Source organism: Pygoscelis adeliae, unplaced genomic scaffold, assembly GCF_000699105.1.
Source record: "Pygoscelis adeliae isolate BGI_AS28 unplaced genomic scaffold, ASM69910v1 Scaffold286, whole genome shotgun sequence".
Classification (NCBI taxonomy): Eukaryota; Metazoa; Chordata; class Aves; order Sphenisciformes; family Spheniscidae; genus Pygoscelis; species Pygoscelis adeliae.
The window spans coordinates 6,430,799-6,447,265 of NW_008825076.1; the positions used below are offsets into that span (position 1 = coordinate 6,430,799).

At 41.7% G+C, this 16,467-nt stretch overlaps 1 protein-coding gene across 1 annotated transcript in view; it reads left to right on the forward strand.

The window, feature by feature from the left end:
- Positions 1-16,467, forward strand: part of PHACTR3 (phosphatase and actin regulator 3) — a 55,533-nt gene that overhangs the window by 8,172 nt on the left and 30,894 nt on the right. The window contains exons 4-6 of the mRNA XM_009326789.1: positions 3,349-3,552; positions 7,465-7,726; positions 8,715-8,962. Coding sequence (XP_009325064.1) covers positions 3,349-3,552; positions 7,465-7,726; positions 8,715-8,962 — 714 coding nt within the window. The remainder of the gene's footprint in view (positions 1-3,348; positions 3,553-7,464; positions 7,727-8,714; positions 8,963-16,467) is intronic.

Genomic DNA, 16,467 nt, shown 5'->3' on the forward strand with positions numbered 1-16,467 from the left:
CAGTATGAAATCTGTTAATAGGTTTGTGTACTCAAGACTCAGATCTGCCTTCAGACTGAGTCAAACATGTGCTGTTGTTACCAGAAACAACCACAGAAAAAAACAGAAGCAAACCGTTCTTTGCAGGGAATGTAAAATGGACATTCTTCAGACAACAGTGCACAATGCCAGTTTGTTTTTGTGATACCACTCTCAGAACAGGATGGAGTTCAGAAACAAAAAGATCTGTTTGACTGAGGCCGAGTGTGTTTCAGATCCACCTTCTCTATAGGAAAGGTCCCACTATGGCTGCTCCTCTGCGTCCGTGCCAAACAGCACTTCATGTCACAGGGAGGTCTACTGATTTCAGTGAAGTTACTGCCAGAAGAAAGTATCACTCCACTCAGGGGAATGCACTCAAATCTGACTAATTTTCCTATCAAGATACTAACATCTACTGGAGCTCTTGATCTTTCTGTAATGTAACCCATTAGTGACTTAATTTTTCTTTTCCTCTATTCCACATTTTGTCTTCTATGCAGTAGGCACAAAAATACAAAGTGATGTCAGCCTGGAACAAAGCATTTCCCTAGAAGTATATTTAAAAGAAAACTATTTCCTTCTATCATTCAGGCAACTATCACATACGGCAGCTTTCCTATCAAGCCAAATTTCACAAGAATTCCTGTTAACAATGCATATTTATTCTACTTTCCTGTCTTTTTTGAATGATAAATACTCATTCCTCCTCTTCTAGGCATACTCATTAATCTGTTTGTCAACAAATTAAATGCTATTATCTTGCCCATGCTATTGTTTCCAACTGCCTAAGTGCTCTGGTGCCTGCCCATGCACTCTGAACATGAGGATGCTGAATGCTCATTAATACAGAGAGTTTGTATTCCAAACAAGACATAAAACTGAGCCAAGAAAAGATTTGTGATGTGGCAGCTGTGGGTGCCCACTACTGTGAGCTTTTAGGAGATGCGCTGGAATGGTTTGGAGGGAAAGGTACTTTGTTTAGACAATCCAGAATGTTAAAAGGAGTGGGATTTGCCATTTATCCAGCCCAAGCAGTTTGGACGTCTCTCATGCTCTGCTCTGGTGAGACCCCACCTGCAGTACTGCGTCCAGCTCTGGAGTCCTCAGCACAGGAAAGACACGGACCTGTTGGAGCGGGTCCAGAAGAGGGCCACGAAAATGATCAGGAGGATGGAACACCTCTCCTATGAGGAAATGCTGAGAGAGTTGGGGTTGTTCAGCCTGGAGAAGAGAAGGCTTTGGGGAGACCTTATTGTGGCTTTTCAGTACTTAAAGAAGGCTTATAAGAAAGATGGGGACAAACTTTTTAGCAGGGCCTGTAGCAGTAGGACAAGTGGTAATGGTTTTAAACTAAAAGAAGGTAGATTTAGACCAGATATAAGGAAGAAATTTTTTACAATGAGGGTGGTGAAGCACTGGCACAGGTTGCCCAGAGAGGTGGTGGATGCCCCATCCCTGGAAACATTCAAGCTCAGGTTGGACGGGGCTCTGAGCAACCTGATCTAGTGGAAGATGTCCCTGCTCATTGCAGGGGGGTTAGTCTAGATGACCTTTAAAGGTCCCTTCCAATGCAAACTATTCTATGATTCTATGCTGAGGAGAGACTTAAACAGTGATCTCCCCATTTGGATGAGTGTTTCACCTGCTAGGGTAGGAAAAATAACACTCATGGCTACTACTGAGCCCATAGTGGCTGGAAATGCAGTTTGGAGAGAGCCTGGCCGTGGCTGGGGTCGTGGATCAGAGTCAACCTCAAGCCTCTCTGTGGGTCCCCACATATGCCAAGGAAGAGATCAGGACATGTAACAGAGTGTGAAAGTCAAACAGTGAGGCACTGTGTGAGTTTAAGCACTGCCAGAGTCAGCTCGTATCTGAGGAGGATTCAAGGGTGTTAAGTTTGGACTTCATCACTGAAATTCCACCTATGTCCTGCTTCAGCTTCATGCCTTCCTGGATCTATTCCCCTGTGCCCTCATCACAGCCAGGTCAATTTGATGAACTGCTCAGTGATTCAGCCTGCACTAACTTTAAGAGCTAAGTGCTTTTGCCATCTTCAGGAGACAATCCTGAAATGAGCATTGCTTCACCATCTCAAATTAAGGCTTTGGTGATTGTTGTGGTTTATCCCAGTAGGCAGCTAAACACCACACAGCCATTTGCTCACTCCCCCCTGCCCAGTGGGATGGGGGAGAGAATCGGGGGGAAAAAAAAGTAAAACTCGTGGATTGACATAAAGACAGTTTAATAGGAGAGAAAAGGAAGGGATAATAATAAAAGAGTATAGAAAGCAAGTGATGCACAATGCAATTGCTCACCACCCCCAACCGATGCCCAGCCAGTTCCTGAGCAGCAATCACTGCCCCCTGGCCAACTCCCCCCAGTTTATGTGCTGAGCATGACGTCATATGGTGTGGAATATCCCTTTGGCCAGTTTGGGTCAGCTGTCCTGGCTGTGCCCCCTCCCAGCTTCTCGCTGGTGGGGCACGAGAAGCTGAAAAGTTCTTGACTAGTGTAAGCACTGTTCAGCAACACCTAAAACATCGGTGTGTTCTCAACATTATTCTCATGCTAAATCCAAAACACAGCACTGCACCAGCTACGAGGAAGGAAATTAACTCTATCCCAGCTGAAACCGGGACAGTGATTGAAGTTTTTCTTAAGTACTTCACCGATTCTCTGTTCCACACTAGCTGCTGAGATCCAATGGCAAATCTTTTGTATGGCAGGCTTTTCTTGGTTATCAACTTTAACCTCAGGAAAGACTCAACAGTTCTGGAGCCAGGTACAGTAAAAGAAGACTTGGGATGCAAGTTGAAGTCATGCATTAAATATGATAAAAATTAGATTGTGAAAATAAATGTGTACAACAAACAATTGGAAAGTCAGCTTTCATGTAATATTACCGGTTTGATACTCTTTGCCCTTTGGCTGCGTGTTCCTAGCACAGAAGAGTACTCACTCAGTAACTGTGCCACCACTGCAGCTGCATGCTCTAAGAAAATTCATTGCAGTTCTCAAAAGTTGCTTTGCCTTGCTGTCTTCATTATTAAAAAAAAAGGAAAGGGAAAAAGGCTTTAGGGAAGTAAGGGAAGCTCAGTTTTCCCAGGAACATCAAAACTAACACTTCTTCAATATCCTTGTACATTTTATTCTGTACCTGCCTTGGCTGGTTGGCTATTTTACACCATAATTATTTTCACTATGGAAAAGAAGTGCTTCTAGCTGTGTGCCACATGTTCTGTTTTTCTGAATGTTCCTGGCATTGTCTCCTGGCCTATCATTATTATTAACTTCATGTTCCATTAATTTTACTCATCTTCCTACTAGCCAAGAAACCTTCAGCACCCACGGAAGAATTAGAAGATGCCAGCCTGCCAGCATCTGAAGACAGTCCACAAGCCTTACTTGTATCCGAATCCACAGATTCCCCCCAGAAACAGACAGAAAGAAACCCAGCACAGCTTCCCAGCCCTCCGTTGCTCCCAGCTCCACCACCTAAGGCAATCTCCAAAATCACAAAGAGCATAACAGGTCAGTCATTACTGGTCAGCAGAGACTTTCCCATCCCTTATGTGTTGTTGGCCTACACAGCACAGTATACAATTATTTTCTTACACCCTTTTTTAAGCCTATTGCCGCAAACTGCTGCAAATCAGGCTGGTTATATTGAATGAACAGAATGCTAATGATTTCCATTAACTGAGTGGTCCAGTTGCCTGATAACAATGCACTGATCTTTGTACTTCACATATTTACCTGAATCTCTCAGGGGATTATTTGTTGCGAGTCTATTGCACTGAACACATGTAAAACAAATCAAACCAACTGCAAACAACTGCTGAATCAGATGCTCATATCAGTATGCCATAAAACACAAGGAAGATTTAAATGTTTTCATTACCTAGCTTCCTGCTGGATAACAGTACAACAGCCAAAATCAAGTTCAAGTCAATAGGTTCCGTAGAGGTTTCTGTCTGAAGAGTTTGCTCTCTAGGGTAGGTCTAAACTAGAGCTATGAAATCTGGCCTAGTTACACAGAACACACACATAAGTGATACACCTGGCTCCCACAAAGCAATCCTCCGTGCCAGTCTTCATTGAATGTTTCAAGAGCAATTCCTCTGGGCCTGATTTTCTAATGTATTGCCAATGTTGTTACATTTTCCAACATTCTGGCACTGCAGGAAGGGTGTTAAAGTGAATATGATTTTAGTTTGTTCCAATTTTAGGGCCCCTACATATGGTAAAAGCAGTTAAAAGGGCCTTATTGCAAATTAGAATCAAGTCCTGACATCTAAATGTCAGACCTGTTGGATAGTTAGACTTTTAAATGACAGCCATTATCTCAGCCCTGATTTGCATCCACACTCATCTACTGGCACAATGAATAGGGTTTTCAAAGTCACCAGGAAACAAAATATCAGAGGGGCATTGTGATCTGACCAGTGGGGTTCATAGAAAATATTGAGGTTTTCAGTCTTTTTGAGGAAAATTACAAGCATTTGTTTCCCATGGAAAATATCCATATTTTGTCCATGCTTAAAAGCTGTAAGAGTTTAAGTGGAAGCTGGATTCAAAATGGTATCATAATGCTCCTTGGGAGCTGCTGTTCAGATTGCTTCAACGTTCTGTGCTATGGGTCAGGCTCTAGCCTGCCCCTTCCACCTTGCAACATGAACAGGCACAACCAGGACACCCCTTTGACTTTGCTCAACTGACGAGGAGGCCATGCTCTGCATGAGATGTAGGCTATTTGGAAAACCTGACCCATAGAGGGTAACAAGATTACAGCTCCACCACTTCACAGCATTTTGAGTCTAGATATTTTGCTGCTTAACCAAAGTATTTCCTGTAACGTCTAAGATATTCTGAGTTTTGGTATTTCATTCTCATCTAAATTTTCCACAAAGAACAACTCTTAGTTTTCTCAGTGACTCCAATAACTATAGACCCTTTTTCAATAGTGATTATACATTTGTTTATTTTTGTGTGAATGTGGAGGCAGTGGCAAGTTAAGACTAAACAAATACTGTCAATGAGTGAAAGGGAATACAAATGTATGGGGAGAGAGAAAGAGCGATTATGAAAGAAAAGGGAAATGAAGAGGCTGAAAAGCTCTTTTGTGTTTAGTTTTTGCCCCCTTAACAATGTTAGAGATGCTGTTAGCAGAGGAGTGAGGAACAAGCCAAGCACCAATTAATCACAGAGAGAGGGGGAACAGGGCAAGGTGCCAAGACATCACTTTGCAAGATTATTCACTGAACAGCTGTCATTAGGACAAATAAGGTGTGATCTAAGGAAACTCTCAACTCTCAATATTGGCCCAAGCTGCAATGAGGACAAAATTGGCCTTTGACCTGTTCCAGGAACAAGCAGGTATAAAGAGAAAACAAATCTCCTCCTTTCCTGCTTTAGGGCTGAGCTGAACCCCGGGTTCTTGCTCTGAGAAAACACGGACACCCTCTCTCACTGTGCAGTGGTATAAAGTGACTTAAGAGGTGGGTTTTTTTCATCCCCTCAGGCAATGATCGATCATAAATGTCCTCTGTGCATCTCTACGGTAGCACATAATCAAAATCCCCTTGAGTGCTGAAAAAACATCTTTGCTTAGCACAGGTTGGCTGTCTCCTGGCCGCAGCAACCAGCCTGATCAGTGCAGGAGGAGCTCCGGGGTGGGAAGGTGTCTCATTGCCAAGACATTGCACGTTGGGCACTAGACACTTGAAGAAATGCCCTTGTGCTTCAGACATTTCAGATTTTGAATAGGGTAACTTTTGGACTAGCTTGACCCCTGTCTCCTGGATGCACAGAGACATGAATGAAGCTCTGGCTATTGGTTAGGGTTCTGGGTTGGAGGGAGAGAAGTGTGCAAAAATGCCTTCCAAAAATGAAAAAAAAGTCAGACCTTTCTTAGAATAAGAGAGAAGTTTTAATTGTGGATGCAACTCTCCTCATTGAAAAATGCTCTTCTCCTCACCCCACAAATGTGAAAAAGAGACCAGGTTTAGCGTTGTTGCTCAAATTTTCAATGTCTGATTTTGGTTATCGCTACAGGAGTTTTTCTTCCTACTTGTGCTTTTGCTGTTGTCCTCAGTAATTCTGCCCTCCAACCTCCAGATGCCCAGCTCTGTTCGCAGCGCTACACTTACAGAGCTGTAACAGATTTCCAGCAGTGAACTTAAGAAAAGGCATGTAGCTGGTAACCATCATGCAGGGTGCTGGGTCTGAGAGGAAATATTTAATAGCTGAAGTTAATATTCAAACCTACTTTTCTCCTCTCCAGTTTTCTAGTAAGTTACGCTGCTAATAGGAACCAAGTCCTTTTTACGTGGTTATTTCAGGATAATCCTGGCCTGAGCAGAAGTTTTCCTCTGCTATGAACTGCAGGATTTATCTCAAAAGTAAGTGGAAAAAGTAAAAATGATCCGTGAAAACAAGTTTGTACAAAAGCTGTACAAGGTCTGTCAGTTTAAATTCCTGTTTAAAACACTAGGTGGCAACAAGAGAAAAGAAATGCTCTTTTGTATGAAGCACTCACATTGCCTTTTCACACCCAGACTGAGCTATTGGTGTAAACAACGCCATACGCCAGAGGCTTGGGACAGAGATATAGGGGAAAGGGGAAGAGAACTGCAGAACAGAAAAACTAATCAGCATCTTTTTCAGGCCAGATGTTCAGTTATCTTAAGAATGTGAAACTACCAAATTTACAACCAGGGAAACGTCTGCTGTGTTTTGGACTCAGATGCTAGAGAAATGTATATATCAAAGTCTAATTTCCAACAAAATGCTTACATTGCATAAAAAACCCCTGAATCTGGGGGTAAAAAAAGATTAGATTGCCCCACCCTTCTTTTTTCTTCTTAGTGCTCAATACCACATCTTTCATTTGGATTTCATTTGGCAAGTTTTGTTATGCGAACATTATCCTCATATTATAACAATTTTGGCATTTCCTCAACTGGCATATGAAAGACAGAGGAGGTCTAAGCTGTGCAGCAATTACAGAGGAGCAGATAATAGACACTGGTACATTTTGTCCTGACTGGGAACCACAGTGCATAAATCTTAATACAGTCTGCCAGAGTCCAGCAGAGAAAGTGCTAGATTGTGAAGCCACCGCAGTACGAGCCATTGGTGGATAGGAAGAACAGTGCTGGCAATCACGAATGCATTGGTGGGCTGGGAAATAGGAGGATCTGATACTGCGGGAAAGAGGGGAACTGGGGGAGGCATCTATTTTGCTAGATCAAAGATCTGGGTCTGTGTAGTAGGAGCCTTCTGAATTCAGATAGTTACTCAGCTTAACCAGTTACCCCCTAGCAAGAACAAAATATCACCGTTTTCTTCCGTTCAACACAACAAATTAATTTCAGGGCAGACTCTGTGCAAAAAAATGAGAAGCGTTGCACAACCTCTTACCCTCTTGTGTTTTGACAACAGGAAGTGAAATAGATGACCCAGCCATGAAATCTCCTCCGTCCACCATCCTGAAGAATTATGTCGTCATTGGTTCCTCCCAAATCTCAGGACAAGCTGCTCTCTTCCATCCCTCTGGCCAGAAAAGTTCAGATCCCCATGTCAGAGGACAGGTAACACCACCAACCGGTTCCCCTCACCTGGCTGCCGTCCACCTGCCTTTACCTCCCAGCAGAGTAATTGAAGAACTCCACAGGGCTCTGGCCACCAAACACCGTCAGGACAGGTACCTACAGCCTCTTGGCTATATGGGTGCATGAGGAGAGTCATTCCACTAAATTATTTTTCTTGGTAAATGTTCCTACCCTGTTATTAGCATTTTATTTAGTCCTACAGCTTGGGTTTGCCTTCCTCTTGATGTCACTTCTTTGAACACCCATCCCTGGTTAAAGTGCTTAATTTGGCAGTTACTTCAAAGTATGTTCTTCCTTTATTAGGAGGCTATACTGTGACATGGAAGTAGGTTTTCAAACAGGTAGAATCATTTGATAATCCCTGACCTATTGCAAAAGAAAATCTCGCCACAAGTCACCAAGTTAGAGCAGCTAAGGCATGTCCTGCTCTAAATATCAGTACTCTACATAAGAGAAATGCTACCACTTCAGTATATGTCTCTTGGCTTATACATGAGCATATACGGTATCCATTCTTAATACAAATGCTTGTGTGGGAGTACATTGGGTACTTTGTCTGGTTTTCATTATAAGCCCTCCTGTGTATTAGAGGAGGACAGAGATAACCTTTTCCATCATAGAGCTTTGGAGTTAAGTTGGTAACATTTCTCAATTCCGTAACAACTATTGTCATGGGGAATAGATTCATACAATATTACTTCCAGGCCCTGTTAAACCTTTGTCATGATCATAAAATATCAGAATGGTAATATTTCATGCAATGTATGTTTTACATTAGAAGGACGTGCTGTGTGGTTTTTTTTAATCAGTACAGTATTGCATGTGGCTATACATCAAAGAAATACACTAGTCACCACCCTTCCGTACCTTATTTTTATGACAGAGATAGGAAAGTAGATCTGCGTTAGCCATTCTCAACACAGTCTTGAGAATGCCATCCCATGTTGTCCCATGTTGAACAATCTGCCCTGGCCTTTACGAGCTACAAGACATTCTGCTCATTCTCATATAACGTAAGTGCCTACTGTGGCAATAAAACAGTCTTTTGTAAAAACTGGGCTGTGCACCTTCCACCCACAGCTTCCATGGAAGAGAAAGCAAAGGCTCTCCAAAAAAAAGAGTGGATGTCCGTCCATCCAGAACATCTAGCATTGAGCGCAACAAAGAAAAGGAGAACTCACTGAGTTACAGCAGTGATTCAGAAAATAAGCGGAACTCGGTTAAAGAGTCGGATGAGAACAAAGAAAACATGATTATGAACTCAGAGCTCAAGGAAGACTCTGTTTTTTATCAGGATGAGGAAGTTTTGAATGACTCCATTATTTCTGGTAAGGAAAGTCACTTATTATATTATAAAGATATACTATTGTAGCCTAATGGAATGCTCTAAACAGGGCAGCACGCAACAGAAAATATTGAGCAATATAAATTCCTCTGTTGTCACATCAACTGTTTCAAGGAATGCTGGTGAAAAGCTAAAGCTAAATTTAAGTCATAGTGGTTGTGATCATGGTTGTCTTGGTAGGTACTGCATACTAAGATGACGTTTAGAGTTATGCTGATAAGTCAATGTATCAGTGTGCTTTACCCTTTCAGTTACTTATGTACCCTTTGTACTACTACATATGAATGGCAGCACTTGCAGGCACTTCTCACTGTCAGTAGGCAAAGCTTTCTGCATACCCGGTGCCAATGCTGTGGATGTTTTGGAAGCATCCCATCTTAGGACTATTATTCCAGTGCAGTGATGGTACAGTGAAAAGTGGAAGAGACTAATGAACCTAGGAAGGACAAACATCCAGGGAAAATGTTTTAAAGAAGAAAGTTGCTCTCCATTTGGTCCATTTTACCCTTTCTTGAGACATATGGGGAATGCGTTGTATAATCCTGAGCAATTATTTAAGTGGGCTTTGGCAAAAAAAATCAGCTCTCATTAGAAAATTTATTCTTCATTCAAGATTTTAATGTTTTCCATGTTAGCAAGACAAAGATTCAGTCTGAAATGAATCCTTCAATCTCTTCATCAATGCATTAAAAGAAGGAAGGCAGAGGAAAATTCATCAAAAATAATTGTTATAACAGATCAAGGATCAATTTTAAAAGGTGCCTATTAGAAAGTATGAGCCAGCAGACAGGACACATGAGTTCTGCTCCAGTGTCTTCAGACACTAGTAACAGAACAGACCACTGAGATAAGGCAAAAGAAAAGAGAATCCCTTGCATAACTGCTGTGCATTTAAGGATAACTTAAAAAATAAAAATCACCTTTTAAGGTCTATTTTTTCTGACTATGTGTTGTTCCTGATTATAAAAGTGGTCTCCTTTGGTATAAATTCTAAGAGCTAGAGGCAGCCAGGCAAAAAATATGTTATCCCCTACTAGTAAAAACAAATCTGGATATTTTACTGTTGAAGATGAATTCTATATATTTAACAAATAATTATTCACTGTCTGTGAAGACAGAAATTATGATGATAGAAGGGCACTGGTTATTGTACAAATTCCAGTGATATCTAGAAGCAGCTCTTGGCTTTCCACAATAAGTGCTAGAGTTCCGAAAAATTTCTGCTTACTACAGTTGAACAACAGTGTTGTTGTATTGGTGATGACTTAAGAATGGTTTAAATGCAGCAAGTTTATAGGGCAATATTAGACCAACTGAGATGGTGAGAAAACCAGACCTCTTTCAAAGATATTTTGGCTTTATTGTAGCTGCAATAATACTGCTGCTCAGCATAGAAGATATTGAAAACTGCCATTTGAAATACTGGCTACACAACATGAAATAAAAAGAAATGAGACTGAACAGAAAACTTTTCCCCCTTAACTATATAATTTGATTTAAGAAAATATTACGTATACATATAAATCTTACTTCATATAATGGCTTATGTATTGGGTATGATTGGTCATGTATTATGACTGGGTAGGGCATGCCTGCTAGAAATTTAGAAGAATAATCTCTGATAGTAGAAAAATTATTAAATACCTTTTTGAATAATATACGAGTACTACAAATATGTAAAAGCTGGATGGAAAAGCTTATAGGACTAATTGGTGAATATAACGAGGTGGGGCTGATACACTCTTGAATGTTTTAGTGACTAAGATTAATGACCCAAATTTAAAATGTCAAGGGCCAGAACCACATACAGACTTGCTTCCCCAGTTCTCGTGATGGTGTGCTAGTAATAGAAGTGCCTATGTAGATATGTAGACAGCCAGTTAGATGCCTTATCTGAAAGGCTGAAAACTCAAAGGTTTGTTATGAAGTTAGGTAGTGCGGTGATTACATACAGATTAGTATTTACCTGCAGATGTACACCGAGGGCAAAGAGAGCAAACAAAGATCATTTCTCATTTGATAAAGAGGGCCCAGATATGAATACAACCCCTTTTTCCGTGCAAAAAACTTCCCAACTTCAACAAAAATAATTTTTAGGAAGAATTTTCTCTCATTTCTTGGTAGCTACACAGCCTTCTTCCTCATAATTAATTTATCTCACTCTTTGGCATTAGAACCTTTTCACACCTAAACTTCAGTGTCATGGTTTAACCTCAGCCAGCAACTGAGCACCACCCAGCCGCTCGCTCACTCCCTGTGGGATGGGGGAGAGAATCAGAAGAGTAAAAGCGAGAAAACTTGTTGGTTGAGATAAAAACAGTTTAATAATTGAAATATAATAATAATATACAAAGCAAGTGATGCACAATGCAATCGCTCACCACCCGCCAACCGATGCCCAGCCAGTCCCTGAGCAGCAGCCCCCCCGGCCAACTTTCCCTCGGTTTCTGTACTGAGCATGACGTCCCATGGTATGGAATGTCCCTTTGGCCAGTTTGGGTCAGCTGTCCTGGCTGTGCCCCCTCCCAGCTTCTTGTGCACCTCCAGCCTTCTCAGTTGGTAGAGCATGGGAAGCTGAAAAGGCCTTGACTAGTGTAAGCACTGCTCAGCAACAACTCAAACATCGGTGTGTTATCAACATTATTCTCATCCTAAATCCAAAACACAGCACTGACCAGCTATGAGGAAGGAAATTAACTCTATCCCAGCCGAAACCAGGACATTCAGTTTCTGCACCAAGAAGCCCGTTCCATACACCCCTAAAACTTAAGTCGTCATAAGACTTGAGCTTTATGCATAAGATCATTTTATTTAAAATGGCTGAAGATCATTGTGGACTGCCTTGTCCTTGCAGGTTGTTATTGTGCATTTACAAAAGACCTAACTTCTTGTACAAAACACTTTGCTCTGCCAGTATTTAAGTTCAGGCACATTTTAGGGGCACAACAAAAACCCAGGCCACACGATGTTTCAGCTGTTTGATGTCTAAGGAGGCTGCCATGGATGGGTACCGGGAAAGCTGGGCAACACAGCAGCTTAAACCACAGAAGTCCTGGTGTGGAGTGGTATAACCTCAGCCCCCGAGGAGACAACAGCTTTGGGGATGTGACCGCTGCCCATTTACTCAGTGCAAGCTGGGACATAAGCAAGGCATTTCTGGTCTTGACACTGGGTGGCACTGCTTGTGCCAGCATTCATTCAAATGCATCTGTTTGCATTTCAGAGGGGAATGAGAGACGCGGTAGTCACAGGGATAGCGCGAGAATAATTCCCCAAAAAGCTCCAGATTCTTTCTACTGTAAAAAATCTGGGCTGGTTTGCAAGTCAGGAGGTAAAACTATCCATTAATCCAAAGTTGCTTTACAATTAGTGTACTGCCTTAGTACGTTACCAACTTTGCCATTGCCACTGCGATGCAGAACAGTGCATCAGTGCAACAGCCCCATGGTTACAGGGCGATTGGTACAGGACACAGATAACTCTGGAAAAAGTGAGGAATTGTACCTTGGCTTTCTATTAGCACCCTACTCAATAAATCATTCTTTGAAACCTCTAAAAACACAAGGCAAGACAGTAGTCTTGTGCACAAGCTTAAAAAAATAACATAACTAGCATGTAGCCCACAACTGATAACTAGTGCAAGCAAGGTCTTTCCATCAGCATGCAGTATTAGGATTTGCCTTTTGCTTGATAGAAAAACAGTAAACATAAAGGAAATTAAATGTCATGATTCAACTGAACTAAAACAGGAACTTTTGTCAGGAATCTGCAGACCAAGCATGAAAAGGGTGTGAATTTTCAAAGCATTTATTGTTGACCTAGCTGAGCTGCCATAAATCATGAAACAAGCCACAGCCAGGATCCTGCCTGAGATAGCTTGGTCATGGGGCAGACCAGCATTGACATGCCTTATTGACCGGGAAAAATAACCCTTAGGAAGAAAATACTTAAATAAGGATATTTGCAGGTTCACTTTCTGCTGAGATAGTGATCAGGAAGGAATTTGCCTCAGGATGAGGCAAATGGATGTGGGGAAAACTAGTTTGGGGCTTTATTTCCTCTTTGTTCTCTAGTTTTGTTGTATTTATTTGTTTACTAATTCTGAAACATCAGGCATGGGTTTCTGCAGCAGGTGGAATAACAGAACTGGCCATCAGTGGGCCAGTGAAGATGAATTACACAGTGTTTCCCGGCATGTCTTCCTGAAGGGGGTAACATCATCTCCCTCTTTTTACCTTGTCGGGCTGGTATTATTTTTCAGGAATGAACCCAATTGGTCAGGCATGGGGAATGGCTCCTTAGACTAGCAGATCAGCTTAATCCAGATCTCTTGCATTTTTATTTGGTGAATAACCTAAAGATTAATCAGTGCTCAGTGCATATGGACCATGGGAGTGGCTATAGCATAAGCCTTTTAGAAATCCAGACATCTGGATGAAGTGAGCACAGCTTATCCTGAGTGGGTTATATGCTCTCCACTCCTCTAATACAACAGCAGGATTTGGGTTAAAGTTGAGATTTTTCAGATATGATTTGTGTTTTTAATTTCACAAAGTAGTAAACTCTAAGTGTGCAGCAGAGCAGCCTGGGAGCAGTCAAGGCCCTGAAGAGCAGCTTCATTTTACTTTGTTTCAAGCAAAATATTGCATTGTTCCATCTCACATTGAAATACAAGCCTCTAGGGCATACACTGAGCTAGCTTAAGCCAATGTCTCCACATCAGCTTCAAAACCTGACTTCTTGCAAAAAGGTCCAGTCTTTTAACTGCAGAGCATCAGTTTCAGCTGGCCTTCAATGACATGAGAGGCAGCAGAAAATGAGCCCTGACCTCATCTGAGCAAATAATCACTGTGATTCCAGCTCTTGTTCTCCCACAATTCAAAGATCAGGTATAGTATGGTATGGCAAGTAGTTTTATAACATCCTGAAGGGAGTAGGGATAGTCCTGCATGCGCGTACCTTAGCTGTCACCAGTGAATCGGAGAATAACTGTTTAGGGTGCAACTCAAAAAAAAAAAGGTTTACTACACATGTAGAGCTCCCTTGTTTCCTTCTAAACAGTTCTGGACAGAGACGTGTGCATGTGCTGTATAGTATATATACCCAGGATGCACTGAACTGCCTGCAAATGCACTATGCAGATGGCCAGCACATGGGCGGTACGTCTATCGTGTGCTGGAGACATTGGGCTTAATGTGCATGTGCAGTCTCTCCACGGCAATCTCCTGACACGACCAAATTCCTCTTACCGCCTGCTTAAAATTTCCAGGTGAAAATGAGAACATGTTCAGGGATACCCAGGAGTTTGCTAGCCCCAAATGTGCTTCAGATTGTTTCCAGAAGGAATTCTGTTGGTTCCTGTGCTGTACAGATCGAGCACTGCAAACGCCCACTCTGCACCCACTCCCAATTTGGTGGAGGCTTGAAAAACCTTGACAGAGTCCCAAGTCTGCGGCTTCGTGAGCCAAATGTTTCTGATGGAGTCATATATTCGCTTAGCAGAAGGCTCTGTGTGGCATCAGCCAAATCGTTTAACTTCTTAACCCATCTGTTAAATGTATACCTACTACTTCACAGAGGGCTGTGTGATTTAATTTAATTAATGTTTGCAACAGACTTTGAAAGCATTAGAAGGAAGGTGCTAAACAAGGGCACAGCTTTTAGACTCTAAGCTGGGTTTTGAGCTGATTATGGTTTCTCAAAAGTTTAATTTTACACCACTGCAACTATCAGGAGACTTGTCCCCGCTCACACAGGGAGACCATAACTACTCTCTGCCCCAGTCTTCCCAATATGTATGTGTGGATGTGGTATAGGCTCCTCCCCTCTGCATAAAGAAATTCGAGATCAGCAGTGATAATAATAATAATGTAGGTCCACAGATCCCTAGCAAATAAAACCCCAGTATTTGGGAATGAGAATCTATTTAGGATTTAGAATCTTGCCAACCTCCAGAGCATCCTTTAAAAAATAGACTTTAATCCTATCTCAAATGCCAAACAAAAATACCAATTAAATGTCATTTTCTTTAAAAATGAGATGACCTTTTCTAGAAAAGGTGAAGCATTAAATTAAAAAAACCTTTAAAGTAAAAGGGAACCAAAACAAAATAACCTCCTATGACACACCACGCTCCCAAGATGAAGCAAATACAAAGATTTAACTGTAGTTCCTGCGTATCCTCACAATACTCTCAACCCCACCTGACTGGTGCTACTCTGCAATGATAATTCTCAGACTCCACTGAAGCCCTGGGCCAGACACAGGAAGAGCCAGTACAGCACAGTAGAGGCGTGCAGGGATCTGGTGTAAATTTACTTGCTTACAACCTACCTGTGACATGATTGCTGGAAGACTGCAGTCCTACCAGTATGACTCGGCAGCTCACTGGTTTTAATAGCACTTCCCTCTTCTTTCCCCCCCCATCATAAGCAAGCTACCCCTCATCAAATATGGACATCACCTCAGACTTTCAGTCTGCATTTGAAAATAAAGATGGCTTTCTACTTTACAGCCATTTTATTGCGTACCTTTCCAAACACATGGCAAAATGATTTTATAAGCTCTGGAGTCCAATTTTCATTTGTTTAGCCTGCTGAAGTCTAAAGAGTTACACCAGAGATACTGAAAAACCTAAGCTTAAACACAATTCCCTTTAGTGAGAGTGAAAGGATGTTTCTAATGTCATCCGAGGGGCAGCATCAAGGACTCAACATCCAGTACACTGAAGAGAAGTAGACTCCTACTCAAAACAGTTGCTGCATGTTCTCCTATGAACAGTTCTTTTGTAATGGCAATGTTTTAGGCTATCTGGTTTGATGGAAAACATGTGTTATCATATTTTTACAATAAGCACAACAGGTTATGCAATCCCAGCAAGTATTTGTGTCTCTTATTGCCTGAATGCCCAATTAAGTTGCCAGCATTCTACAAATCATCATAAAACCTGGCCTTTTCTTTCATTCCTTGGAATATTTGCCCCTGCTCTCTTCAGAGGGAAAGGCCTAATGTCAACAGTATAGTACTGATTGCTAAATGAAATTCTGTTATGACACACTGTCACACTGGACAGGATGTAGACATACATAATGGCTTACACTTAGTGTTAGTTACACACTGTGTCTGATCACAATTCTGATTTTCTAATTTCTAATGACAGAAAACCAGAATGACATCTAATATATATCTATTTATATATATGTGTGTGTGCATATATACACACACACCAAGCAACAACTTCGATTGCTTCAGTTACCATTATCTATTTCTGGTTATACCTGGTGACCCAGAGCGAAAGGTGTACGTGTGCCAGCCGCTTGGGCCACTGAGCAGTCCTTCTGCAAAGGAACCACTAAATGGTTCAGGAAATAGGGATTGCTCTGGGCTATCGGGATGCTCAGAGGACTGAGGCAAGACGCGCAGCCTTTGACTTCTAAACTAGTGACGTGAATCATGTCTCAGCTGCAAATAATTTTCACCTGAGAGCAC